The sequence below is a fragment of the Cheilinus undulatus genome, linkage group 6 (assembly GCF_018320785.1).
Source record: "Cheilinus undulatus linkage group 6, ASM1832078v1, whole genome shotgun sequence".
NCBI lineage: Eukaryota > Metazoa > Chordata > Actinopteri > Labriformes > Labridae > Cheilinus > Cheilinus undulatus.
The window spans coordinates 39,030,416-39,045,032 of NC_054870.1; the positions used below are offsets into that span (position 1 = coordinate 39,030,416).

The following is a 14,617-nucleotide window of genomic DNA, read 5'->3' on the forward strand; positions in this document are numbered from 1 at the left end:
CCAGGTCTTTAGACAAACTGTACAACTTTGCCGACTGTGCTGGTCTGCACCTGATCCTGGGGCTCAACGCGCTGCACAGAAACCCGGACAACTCCTGGAACACCTCGTCCACCCTGAGCCTCCTCAAGTACGGCGCCGGGAAGAAGTATAACATCTCTTGGGAACTTGGCAATGGTCAGTACACCCACATAACACAGAATTCTGTCCTAAATAACGGGCTACAGTTTGTTATTTGTGTACGTTTTGTAGGGGTGGGTAAAAATATCGATTAATCGATGCATCGCAATATTTCCTCCCCCAATTCAATATCGATTCAGCAAATCCTCTGAATCAATTCACCTCCTGGCCAGTGGGGGTCGCTGTGCGTGTGATTCGCGTTGTATGGACGGAGGCCGCACTCGACCAAACAACAACCAGCCATAACTATGTTATGTGAGGTTTATCACAATTGCCAAGAGGACAGAAATAGTATTTAAGTTTACGTGCACTTTACTTTTTCAGTGTTTATACAGAACTGTCATGTTTTTTACTTTTGTACTCCATCTGCACAAATAAGTTATTATTGTGCATATTTTTGTTTTCAGATGTTTTATTGCTCAAAAATGTGAGGTGACCTACCAACTATGTTCACTTGGGCATGAAAATAATTATTAAAAAATTGTCATCAGGTTAATTGTGTATTTCTACTTCTTACTGAATCGACATTGAAGCATTTAAATCAATATCGAATCGAATTGATATCGATATCGAATTGCAACCTAAAGAATCGAAATCGAATTGAATCGTGAGGTTCTTAACAATACCCAGCCCTAACGTTTTGGGAATGCTCTAAGCTACTAATAGAGTTGCTGATATTCATTTAGGATTTTAATGGTTATTTTTGCAGTTTAGCTTTATCTCCTGTTGTAACATCTCTTCGGGACAAATAATCCAAACCAGTTTAGGCTATAAAAAGCTGTTGTGTTTGCTATGTGTGAATGCCTTTACTATTTAACATTTAATTAAAAAAAACATCAGTACACAGATTTAAGAGGGTACTTGGAGTGAAAGATAAAAGAACATTTTTTGGTATTATTTTATAATTTCTGTATTAAGGAAACAATCAGTATGGTAACAATAACCATGTTCTTTTTGAAGAAATATTCTCTTATTTATTCTTTACATTCATGATATCTTGTTTTATCATCTTCTTTTTATTGAGAGTTTGACATGGAAATGACGAAGTGGGATTAGCTTTGTCAAATTATGTGAATAGTTGGTTTTTAATTTAGCTCCATTTTACCCCCCTCCTCCGTTTAAGTTTCCACATTCCCTCTAGCACCCCCTGGCAACCCACAAGGGATTCAGAAGGACCCTTACAATAAAAACAGCACTGTCAACTATGAATTATCTTCTAGCAAACCTAATATTAATCCAAAAACCATTTCATTTATTACTAAACCTTCCTCTAAACTTGTGTTAGAACCAGTTGATTCCTTCTGGAGAAGGATAATCATTGGTTGTGTGTTCATGCAGCTTCCTTAGTTTAAAATTTAGTTACGTAGGGCTTTATACAGGCAGACAGATGAGTAGCACAGTTTATAGTATTGAAAACTTCTGACACAAAAACACCCAAAATACACAAACTACACCAATTATTTATGCACACTTCTTTTACCAAATCCAAAGTTTATCGACTTATACCTGCATCACACTTTTTCTGTACTATTTAAAGATTCTTTTGCTAAAGTACCCTTTTTTTTAACCTGACTTGCCAGTTAGACAATTTCACATATCCATGGCATTTCTGATAAAACTGCCACTACAGTCACTCTCTGGCCCAGACAAGTACATTGGCTTGATGCTTTGCTTGATGAATCAGTCCATTGACTGACATGGAGTCTGGCCAATCCATCTGATTTGGAAGGCTGCTTTCATCTTAAAAGTTTTTTTTTTTTTTTTTTTTACTCTCAAGGCAATGGTAATTACTTTCTCCATTGCAATTTTATTTGGGAGAGCATCTATGTAAGTTTCTCATTTGTCTGTCACTGGTTACAAAAACTTGCACATAGGCATTATTAAGATAGTGTGCTGCAAGAGGTGAAGCTGAAGGGGTAAGCCTTTGGGGATCAGACAGGGATGAAAGAAACTTCTAGTCTTCGTGTCATCCTAACCATCTGTGTTCCTGCAATCCACACAGAGCCCTGTGTTTCCTGGCTGCACATCACTTCCTACTGTATTTTCATTTTATTTAATCTGTAATAAAGCTCAAAGGAGAAACTTTTGTTGTAGCTTTAGCTTGAAAGTGGCATGAAAAATCCATTGACTGGACCATGCAGAAATGTTAGTGAGGACTTAAACTGCAGCAGATGGAGTCATTTTAAGCAAATCACCTGAACAGTGCAAACCTGTAGAGGTTGAATAAATTGGCGATCCTTTGAAATGCACTCAAGAGTATTTACTGAATAGTTTTGAGGAATGCAGTGTACTCAAAAACTGATAAAAGGAAAGTTTTATTTTACAGCTTAAACACAAGCTGGTACAGATGTAATCAGAATCCTCTTAAGACAGGTTGTAAAAGAGCAGTAGGCCTGTAAAATTCTAGTTTCCATCCTTTTTGGGAAAGTGGCTCCTTCACTGCCTTTATTTTACTGATTCTGCAAGGCCACCCTGTGTGTTTGGACTTTTCCCCTGACACCAAGTCCACCTGTCAGTGTTACTGTGAATTGCCCAATTATTTCTTTTTTTTTTTTACTGGCTGCTGCAGACTCTTGGCGAGCAAGATCAGACTACGACAACAACAGCAATATCCTCTGCCTCCTCCCTACTGTTGGATGTGTTAACCAGCTTTTTTGCATCTCCTCTTCCCAGAGCCGAACGCCTATCGCAGCATGGTGGGTCGAGCAGTCAACAGCACCCAGTTAGCTCAGGACTACACCAAGCTGAGGACCCTGCTGCAGTCTGTGCGCTACTACCATAGAGCTCACCTCTACGGCCCCAATGCAGGCCGACCAAGGAAGAATGCCATCATGCTGTTAGACGGGTGAGTTAGCAAGATATCACTAATAGGGCTGGATTCATCTCCTCTCCTTGTTAGGCTATCCAGCCAGGGAAAAAGAGAGAAAGATAGTGGAAAGAATTTCCCAGCCGTTAAAAACTTTTCTGAGCTTTACTGTGTTAGATACTCACTCTCACAACTGCACACACATGCACTTACACACAGTGGTGTTCAGTGTTTATGGATTTCCACTCTGCAGGTTGAGGGTCTCAGCTCCAGTTAAATAAAGTGTCATCTGATTGATAATGTGACGGCACTATGTCCCACCTGCTGGTTTCAACTAAAGCCCCACTAGCCTCGGGTTAACTCTGACAGCTTATCTAACAGGGCTCTCTTAACTGCAGCCCAAACTTTCATGAGTTTCTATTACTTAATACTTCATACTCTGTAGCTAAAGTTTGCCTACAGCAATAAGATAGCATGGGAAGTTGTATTGTTTTTAGACTCTTCTGTTTACTGTTTTGAAATTAAACTCAAGTATTCAGAATAACTTTATTCCCCCATGACTGCTGGTGTTTATACTCAGGTCATTATGAAACCAACTTGAGGAGCATTACTGATCATGATAATCTCAATAGCTATAAACTTTGCTTCAACAAAATCACTTAGTGATGCAGTGACAAAGAAGGGTGTTTCATATTTTTGTTTTCAAAGCATGCAAAATTCAGGCAAGGTGGCTTTATTCATTTCCTATTTTAAACAATGCGAAGAAAAAGGAATGGAAAAGACAAAAGAGGCAAGAAATAGGTGATAAGAACATGACACATTTCAGTTAGGGAATAAAGTGAGAGGGAAAGGAAACTAATGGTGCCATCAAGGGGCCAGAAATTCCCCATTTCTTCCTGAGCCCATGCAGTGATTTACAGTACAGAATCATTCTTGTTTTTAACTCAGTGCCACCTGAGAGCCCAAAGATCATGAGCATCCAATATCGACCTTTGGCCCTGACTCTTGCACACAGAGATTTCTCCAGATTCCCTGAATTCTTTTAATGGTATTATGTACTGTATGTGGTGGGACATTCAAAGTCTTTGCAACTTTACATTGAGAAACATTTTTCCGAAATTGCCCCACAGTTTGTTAACATTTTTTTTTTTTTTGTAGATTGGTGAACCTCTGCCCATCTTTACTTCTGAGAGACTCTGCTTCTGTAAAATGCTCCTTTTATACTTTGTCATGTCATGTCTGTTGCCAATAGACTTAATTGGATGCAATATGCTCTTCCAGCTGTTTTTGCATCTGTACCACTTACTTATCCAGCCTTTTGTTTCCCATTCAATACTTTTTTGAGGTGTTGCTACCTTCAAATTCAAAATGAACCAGTATTTTTCTTGAAAAGGTGAAATGTCTCAGTTTCAACATTTGGTACATTGTTTATGTTCTATTTTGAAACAAATATGGGTTAATGACATTTGAAAAACATTGCATTTTGATTTTATGTACATTTTACACAGTGCCCCATTTTTTGGGAATTGGAATGGTATTTCATTTAATGGTAGCTAATATTTATATTTTATTTGTAGGGTTTTTTTTGCATAGAAATATCTTAATTGTGTTCTGAAATGTCTTACATCATGAAATATTTCCTCAAGTTTTTAAAAACAGAGGAATTCTTAATTGATCTTAAAATTCACCTCTGTAACATGGTTCCCACGCATTTTCACCTACTTCTGCGGCCTCCCTCTCAATATTATGTCTTGTCTTGAATTGAAGACTCTGTTCAATAGAAAAGCATCTCACATGCGGTCCCAGAATTTGCATGCACTCTAGTTTGGCTTCCAGCTCAGATGTGTCCCATATTTTGACAGGTACTTTGGAGGTAGAGAGCCATTTGATACAAGCCCCCTTCAACTATATACTTTTCTGCTTACATCAGTGAAACCATTAGAAGCTGCTGTCAAACCACTCAGTCCAGGCAGTTGAACCTCATGAGCAAGAGGTGGGTTGTGTAGTTTAGTTCAGGCAAACTGATGAGCAGCAGACTTAGAGGAAAGGGAGGATGCAGAGGATGAGTTGTGAGAAGAAGAGGAGGAGTGAAAGCATGAAGGGTAGAGAGCTGGGGTATCCACAGGTCATGGGTAACACATTTTATGGCAGAGTGATACTTGTGTGTTTGACACAGTTACGAGGGGGGTGGCTCTTGTGTTTGACAGTCTAACTACCCCTACGCTCTCAGGAAGTAAGATGAATTAGACACTAAGCTACTCAACAGTCCAAATATCTGAGTGGGACAGACTAAACAAGCTGAGGCAGGGAAAGTTTAGAGACACACATCTGAGCTTGTCTGACAAGCTGTTACCCCCAAATATGGAGCGATTTGGGTCAGGTAGACTGGGAAAAACACACACATACACTCTAATGGATGCAACATATCAGGGAAAAGAAATCAGACCATTGGAAGAACTATGCAGAGTTCTTGCTGCAGAAAAATGCTGGTAATACTTGTAGTGCAGTTGTCTGTTATAAACCTCATGAGACTTATTTATTTTTAGTTCTCTTTTTAGTCTGCAGTGTACAATATTAGCTATAACATAAACCCTTTGAAAACTGGCCTCCTGCAGGCAATTTTATTAGAACAGGCCTTGGGATTTATTGCCTTATTTGATAGGAAAGCTGTAGAGATACAGGAAATGTGGGGACAGAGAATGGGGGATGAACATGGACTACAGAAAATATTGGATGAAGCCTGAGTGACGCCAGCTGTTTGGTAACTGAGGGCTTTTGGAGCCAATCCACAGCAGTAAAAAGAAAAAACAAAAAAGAAGTCTCAATCTAATTTTAGATCAACCTAGGAACAGAAAGAGGTGGAGTTGATGGGGATCTTAAGCTTTCTGACAAACAGCTAAACTAAGATTACTTTTACTTATAGGGCTGGGCGATATGGCCAAAAATTTATGTCACAGGCACATTAAAAGCACTTGAGCAAAATAACAACTTTGGACTTTTATTTTCAAGAACTTGTCAAAAAGTAGCATGTTGATCAGTGACTTAGTTTAGCTTTAGCTGAGGTACAAGCGAGTGTATGGAGCTACTGTGTTTACAGCTGCTCCTCTGACTTCTCTGACCTTGTTTAATGCCACAGCCCACTTCTTTGAATCATCATAGGCTTAAAACAAGTGAGTCATAAGTTAAAACACACCTTCAAACAGTTTTCCATGCAGTAGAATATAAATAGCTGCAGAGCTTGGCTCAAGACAAACCGAGTCGATCCATTACAACACACATCCTGTGTTAAAGCCCCACACCAGCCAACAGAGACACGCTGCAAAGCAAGTACACTTTATTTTGCTGTAATCATTCTGCAGAGTAAACTTGGAGAGGAGAAAACACATGTTTTACCTCAATGCTTTGTTTTCCTGTAATTAATACTGACAGAGCTATGTTGCCTGTCACATACTGTATATCTCACATGATGCATGCTTTTAAAACTATGACAGTGATTTTGCAAAAATCACTGTCGTGGTTTTAAAATAAAAAAAATTTACCAGGGATTGTATTGATGGCAGGTGACAGCCCACCATTAATAACTTATTTCATTCTCAAAACCAAAACAGATGAGTCATAAAAGAATTTACCCTCTGTGCGTCCAAAAAGGCTTTAACACCTCAGACCAAAGTTGTCTTTTGAAGCATGCTGTAACCATGTTTATCTCTGCTGTAAAAACTAGCACTTAAACATAGGGTGTGTATTTGACTTCTGGTGCTTCTGCAGTGGGCATACAAGGATCCATATTGGCTTCATTTTACCACAAAGGTTGCTACTTGGCATGGTATACACTAAATAGCATCAGGATCAAGAGTCAAGTCAGTGAATGATTTGAGGACTAACAGAAAGAAGGCAATTTATTGTCATCACAAGATGAGCTTTCACAATAAACATATAGTAAAGGTCTGAATGTATTGCAATAAATATAAAAAAACATGCAAATAAACACTATTTTCTCACCACAGTGAGGCAGCCAAACAGTGTAATGGGTGTCAAGGACTTGCATTTTTGCTGAATTCACCTTTGCTTCACTCTCTAAATAATCTAGTGTGAAACAAGGATATGTTGTATTACACTGTGTCCACTTGTCTGCCCTACTTTTCCCACAGTATTTCCACTTTCTCTTATCTTAGGGGATAAAATGTTCTCAAATATATTAGCAGCCATGACCATGAAAATAGGGCTCAGGTTTTTCTGCCTCCCAGGTAAAATTAAATTTGTTTTCTTTCTGACTTACAGGTTCATGAAGAATGCCGGCTCTGTTGTTGATGCAGTAACGTGGCAACAGTAGGTATTTTACCCTTTTTGTTCTTTTTTATTGTCTTGTTTGTAGGGAAACTATAGATTTGATCTTTAACCTTCTAAAACAGTAAACTTATTACAAGGAGTGTAAAGGTGCTTGTATTCTTGGCAAAAACGTTTGGTACAATGCAGACATGCCCTTATCCAAATAGCCGGGGAACAAATACACTTCAAATCTGATTTCCCACACGGGCTGGAAATTTGGAGTTCATCGCACACTGCATGCATAGACAGTCATGGCCCAAACAACAAATGAGAATCAAACGCTTGAAGGTCCTCTGCTTTCTTGGTTTTCCATTGAATGCCACAAAATTGTCTAACTAAACAATGGATGAGATGAAGTCAAAGTGGACCTTATTCACAAAGAACTGGGTATGTTGCTGACAACATGTCCAACTTATTAATGGATTTGAAACAGCTTAACACAAACTTGAATGTCACCTCAAATTAGATAAAAGACTTCATAGAGGAAACACAGCTCCTTTTGGCAGTAAACAGCCTTTTCTGTTAATTCTAAGCAGGCCAAAGCAGTTCATACAAATATCACTGGAGTTTTTATTGCAGCAGGTCTATAATAACATCAGTTGTTGAGAACACATGATTTAAATAGATGGTAATAGTAGATGAGCCAGATTGTAAAGTTCCTTCTCATCCACATTTCAGTTATAAAGTATTGTAATATTAGCTGTTTATGAACAAGCAGGGATGCACAATATTATCAGCATGATTTTGGTAATAGCAGATGTTGTCTTAAAAGGGTTATTATATACAATATATATGTCATCTGTAAGTATCAGCCTGTATCTGCTGTAAAAACTGACTGTATGTGCAAATAAGTTTGAGGTGATTTCGACAAAACAAGATCTACATCAGCTGAAGTCTTTCCTTTGTTCATCCTTAAACTAAAGTGTGGTTCAAGGACTGAAGTTTTAGGTCTGAACTACATTTGTGTTTCAGTATTGATACTCGTAACACCTAAACTGAGTTTATAAATCTCAACATCTAGATTGTCGGCAAAACTTCAATAACATGCATCCCATGAACTCGGGAAAGCTGTTGTTGCATGTGACTTTTCAAAGGTGTCTGCTGCAGCGTACACAACTAATGGATTGACATGCATTGTAAGCGTTTGGTAATAGGTATTAGCTTAATAGACCCAGAAGTGGCTGTGCCTGTCAGAGCCATTTGAAAGAAAAATTGAGTTTGTATAAATTCATATTTTGTGTAATGTATTTCAGAAAGATTTCTTAGGGTGCAGCATTTTTTATTTTTTTTTAAATTCCACTTCTTGATATATATATTTTATTTTTCATTGATATAAAATTTAATTTAAGCAAGCTTCAGAGGTTTAACTCTTGATGTGCCCTTAGACCAGTGGTTTTCAAACTTTTTTTCGCCCAAGACATAGCTGAGATCGAGCCAAAATCTTAAGGCACACCATATCTACATTGGCTTTTTTTAAAATATGTTTTGCCATGTAAATTAAAGGCATTTTGATTACTAATAAAACCTCCAGTTTTCCTCTGATTGTTTTTAAAGGACAGTAGCAGTTTTTCTATGTATTTTACTATTTTTTTACTATAATACTATATATTTTTTTCACTCATGCAACCACCCCTTCACCAGATGAACTGAGCAAATCAAGCCCAAAGTTTTCAAAGAGCACCTGTATATGAGACCCAGCAGTGTTTTCTTTTTTTTTTTTGTCTTCAAACACACCATATCTATTTCCATGCGAAATAGTCTCTTGAATTCTTGTTGAAGTATCTTCTCTCACAATTATAGTACTGCTACATTGTTATACAGAGACCCAAGGCACACCTAAACTTTCCTCAAGCACACCAGTGTGCCTCGCCACACCATTTGATAACCACTGATTTAGACACTGTGAAAGAGGAAAGTTTTTAAGTTCTCTAAAGGCCTTTGCTCCCTCCAAAGAAAAAGGGTGGGACCACTGATCTACACAATATGTAGATGCAGAAGCTAAAGACGGCTAACATTTTTTTACTTAGAGAGAAGGATTTATGTTAAAGTATGTTCTTTATGAAAGCATGTGTGTGTTAAATTAATAACATTTGTCTATTGCACATCCTGTAGGAATGCATACAGACATATCAATGTTTGATCTTTTTCCCGTGTTTTATCAGCACCTCTCTGTACACATGTGAAAATGTGTATGGAGAGAAGAGCACACCCACTGTATGCTCAAACGAACCCTGTGTGCCTGACTGAGCAGTCATTTAGGTGAAGGTCAGATCTAATTAGAAGAAATTAGAAGAAGCGGAAGGAGGCAGTGCTGTCAGAAAGGCTTAGAAAAACACCACCCAAACTGTTAAAACCAAACCATATGCTCTGGCTCATTCCCTCTGTCAGTTAGCCTGTTTTATACAAGAGGTGCAGATCCCTGTCTAACCAAGCTGCGTGACAGAAACTCTGACCCCTAAAAAATGCGCCAAACCTATAAAGTGTAAAGTGCTCATTAACACGTCTACGACACGGGTTTTACTCCTCTGCAGCTGGCTCCAGTTGTTTTAAGTCGAACATGTCTGCAAAGGAGCCTTCATAATGAAGCCACTCAGTGAATCAGTGAGTCTGTCTGCAGATTAAGGTCAGAGTTGGAGTTTGCGCTGATGAAACACGATGTTTACATAGTGAAATATCTGTGTACATCCGTGTCCACAGCACTGCTATGTGGTTTTCCTCATGTTATGATGTTTGCTTCACAACACTGTAGCTTCTCATTTGCTACATCTTGTGTTAGTTACTGCTCATCCATTTTTTGGATACACAAATATAAAACATGATCAGTCTGTCCCTTTTCTTGTCTTTACATCTCCCTTCAAACTGAAGTTGGCCAAGTTGAACTCCTTCTGTGTACATACTTTGCCAATCAAGCTGAGTCTGATTCTGATTTTATTCCACTAGAAAAAGTAGATAAACTTTTTTTTTTTTTTTTTAAAGAATTGCTTCCCTCTATGCCTGGATGTACACATTCCTTTTGTTTTCCTTTAAGATACTTTAAACTACAGCTGGGCAATATATGAAGTTCTTCAGATACAATTTCAAGCAAGATATTGGAGAAGACATAGTTTTCATTGATAATGATTCACAAAAACAAAACAACAAAAAATAGATGCGAGGCCTGATGCAATAAGGTTGTTTGTATGAACCACTATCAATAAGGTTCTTACCGACCTCAAGCTATTATATCAGAAATATCAAGTCAACAGGAGGAACTTTCATTGTATTTCATTTGATTTAAGGAGCATTTTTATCAGGGGTCACCAGCCTGTAGATCTTGATTTATTGGTAGGTCTCTGAGACATTTCAAATAAAACTGTAACACTTGATTTGGATAAGATCTCTTAACAGATTTTCCTTCCTCCCTTTAGTTTTCAGCATGAGCATAATTACCAGAATGTTAGGATATATTTATCTCATATTGCTGTTTTATTAGAAAAATTATCAAAGTTTTCATTACTTTCATTTTGTATTAGGCTGTGTAAGTTGTGAAATGCAAATATTTGTATCACCATCAGATGGTAATGCGGGCTGTCAACATTAATTCAATAATTACAATTAATTAAGGTCCATAATTAGTGCCTTAATGTTTTTGAATACCATGCTTTATTGTCCCTTTCAGCACACTTTGTTAAAGCCACTGCGTCATCTCCTTGCAGTCACAGTGATGTAAAATAAGTAATAAGTACAGCTCTGCACCTTAATGTCTCATTTTACCTAAAAACAAACCAAAAAATACCTCACAGACAGCTTAGTGGACAAGTCAAAAGTCATCTGAACCTTGTGTTATCCAGCATTTACCTTTCGCTGTTTTCTTATTTTCATTTCATAATCTTCATTTTAAAAAAAACAAACATTCAATAAATTAAACAAACCGTTCAAAATGATTGTCAACTCAGAATAAGACCGATAGCAGAAATGATCTCCATTGATAAAGAGACAGTTCTGCAAATTTTTCATGGAAATTTGAACATGACAAAAGTGTGCCCTAAAGTTGCCCAAATTTTTGACTCCTGATCAAAAGGAAAAACGCAAGCAAATTTGTGGAGACATTTTGGAGCGAATTAAAGGAAACCCCAATTTTTTAGCAGGTGTAAGTACATGCAAGTCTGAAGAAAGGGGACAAAGCAAGTCCAAATTCAAGGCCATGTTGATTGTTTTCCTTGACATTAAGGGTATAATTTTGGAGGTGTGTGTTCCAGAAGGGTCAACAGTGAATCAACATGATTACAAACAGGATCTAGAAAAACTGTGAGAAAAGTCTGAAGAAAGGGACCACAGTTGTGGATCAAGACAATGCGCCAGGTCACACTGCGCTCTCAGTAAAGCAGTTTCTGCCCCCCCCCCCAAAAAAATCACAGTGCTTGATCACCCTCACTATTCACCTGGTTTACCAACATGCGACTTTTCCTTTTTCCTAAGATCAAATCTGTGCTCAAAGGAACACATTTAGAGTCTGTTTCAGAAGTTAAGAGAAGAATAACAGAGACCTGATTGCACTGGTGTGTTGATGCAGAAGGGGAGTATATTGAAAGAGAAAGACATTGAAAAATGTATATTTTCAATAAAATTGTTTTTCAGCATTAGTCTCATTTTTTAGTAGCCGTACCTTGTAGGTAAGATGAAATAATATATGTTTAAAAGTAAATAATGGTACATTTTTCTCTTTCTATTTTTCTTATGTACATTTAGCTTGCTCAGTTAACATCAAAGGGAATCTTTATTTGGAAAAGGCTGGGGACTGTTAGTTTATATTATCAGCAAAAAACAAACAATATTTATAGCTTTCTGATACCACAGATACATAAGTCTTCAACATCCAATATTAAGTAAAAACATTGTTTGTTGTTAAAATTGCAGGTAAACACACTATCTAAATGCACAAAGACATTGGCAGGATTTGGAAGAGTGGATGGATCCGACAAGGTGCAAGATTAACCCCAAAATCTTGCCCGTGTATGTGTGTATTTATTAGTTTAGATGGTGTTCTCTCCTTTTTTTGGTTAAAGATATGACTGAAGAACGCTGATTAAATCTCTGTACTCTTGATGCTACTGATATTTGATATAATTGAGACTTTAGCGTTTTGAAAAATAAGGTTTTAAGAGGTGAGAACTTCTCAGTAGAGAATAGACAGAAATATTGCCAATGTTTTTGGTACAATTAAGATAGTGTGTAGGGGTTTCCTGCAATCTTGGTACTAAAATGTTGATGATGTTTTTAATTAGGAAATATTACTGATAAAGGCAAAACATTTGAGACCCAATGTGTTACACAAAAAAATCCCCCATCATCCCCTCATGGTAGCAAGAGTAGAAAAATCAAAAAGTCCAAAGGAAAGACCGAAATATAATGTTGACACAGCATCACTCAGCAAAAGAAAATGATTCAGGTCACTCAATGACCAAAGAGAGGGGCAGAGAAAACTAAAATGGAATGCTATGTTGGATGAAGGTGTCAAAACTGCAGAAATAACAGGTTAATTTTTGAAACATACCACCATTGTGGTCACCAGGGTAGCTTCTTTGGAGGAACTGGTCAAAAAGGTGTTCCGCGCCAACGATCATAAACAGGTGGGCTATCACGCTGACAACTATTCTCTTTTTTCATGCAGTTTCTGGCATTTTCTAAAAACACCCCAGTAATACACGGTGTGCTTGAGAATGGCTGTTTCACATTCTGGTTACTTCCTGTAATATGCACGGTGGCTGTGCATTGCTTTTCCATTTTGATGAAATAATAGTATTATTGTAAACTGGTGTTACGACTGTCCCACCCATTTGTTTATACTGAATGTTTCAATTTATAGGACCATAACATGATGTAGCCTACTTCCTGGTGCTCTCTCTGGTTGCATTTAACCCTGATCAGCATACTCTGTAAATTCCAACAAGTTAAGTTCCCTTAACTTAAAACTATTTAGGAATCTGTTTACATTGGGAAAATTAAGTAAAGGAACTTAGTTCTGTCAAGTTGTGGTCACTGAATATTTGTAGAGAACACAGTTCTTCAGGGATATGCAGCAAAACACGCACCTTGTGGCCAACTATATTCTTTTTAGAAGTCATCTTCCATTCGGACTGCTGTTAATTCTCACGGTAAAGAAAAATCCTGAACGTTCAAATTAATTAATTGATAAAATATTAATTTACCCAGCAGGAAGTTCTATGAAAAAACAGTTGCTCAACTATAACTGACCAATGACTTTTTTTCAAACCAATTATTTTATCTAAAAATAATGGGTTTTATGTGATCTAATAACTGCAGCAGAGGTGCAGATGCATGTGAGCTTTTGCTTTCCTTTTCTTCCAGACTCTGATTGCACATATCAAACTTCACACGTTTCCACAGGCGTAGTCTATAATTGGAATGAAAAGTGCAGTGAGGGACATTTATTTGAAAGGATGAGATGAAGGACAGTGATATTGGATATTACTGACCATTAGGCCTCATCACAGCTGTTAATACCAGTCTGTTATTAGGTACTACAGTGTTCTTTACACCCTTTTATTGGTAAATAAAATCAGTTTAGGACTGACGTGTGCAATGGTCACTTTATTTCTGGTCTGTCCTAAGCTAAGTATTGTTATATTTGGGTTTTTGTATTTTATCGTACTGTCCAAACTGTCTGGTTTTAGTATTGTCTGATTTTTATGTAGATTTTTAATGTAATTTTTGTTGTATATACCATCAACCTGCCAGGGACTATAGATGAACCCATGTAACCCATGGCTACAATCTGGCACATTTACATGTTCATGTTCATTAATGTGCATTGTCCCGTTATAAATAAATAAATAAATAAAATTTGCCAAATCCCATGAGTAATGATAACCCCCTGTCATCCTTATGTTCTCGCTCTCTCCCTTTCAAAAGAATAATCCAAGAAAACAATTCAGATACCTGGGAAACATCTGCCAGGCCCTGCTCTGGTTGACAGAATTAATAAATATCTAGGACTAATTTTGTACTAGAAATCAAAACATTTCAGTGCCAAACATGCACTGTGCACGTGCTGTGGCACAGTCTTCATTGTACAGAAGCATAAACAATTTACAGCCAAACAAGGGTGGTGACGGAGAACTAATCATACTTCATACAGATAAACTTCCTCTAAGTGCGGTGCAAAGAGGTGAGTCAGTCTTTAACTTTCTTTATGAGCTGATTTATTTAAAAGTGTCTGATATTAACGTGCACCATTTTATCGTGCACTCATGTGTTTGACTAAGGTGGAAAGAGGAGAAAAGAGAGGGAGAAAGAGCAGTTGTACCA

The 14,617-nt window shown here is 37.5% G+C and overlaps 1 protein-coding gene across 1 annotated transcript in view; it reads left to right on the plus strand.

The window, feature by feature from the left end:
* Positions 1 to 14,617, plus strand: part of hpse2 (heparanase 2) — a 117,674-nt gene that overhangs the window by 65,113 nt on the left and 37,944 nt on the right. Inside the window, exons 4-6 of the mRNA XM_041789623.1 lie at positions 1 to 174; positions 2,851 to 3,022; positions 7,262 to 7,309. Of these exons, the coding sequence (XP_041645557.1) occupies positions 1 to 174; positions 2,851 to 3,022; positions 7,262 to 7,309 (394 nt within the window). The remainder of the gene's footprint in view (positions 175 to 2,850; positions 3,023 to 7,261; positions 7,310 to 14,617) is intronic.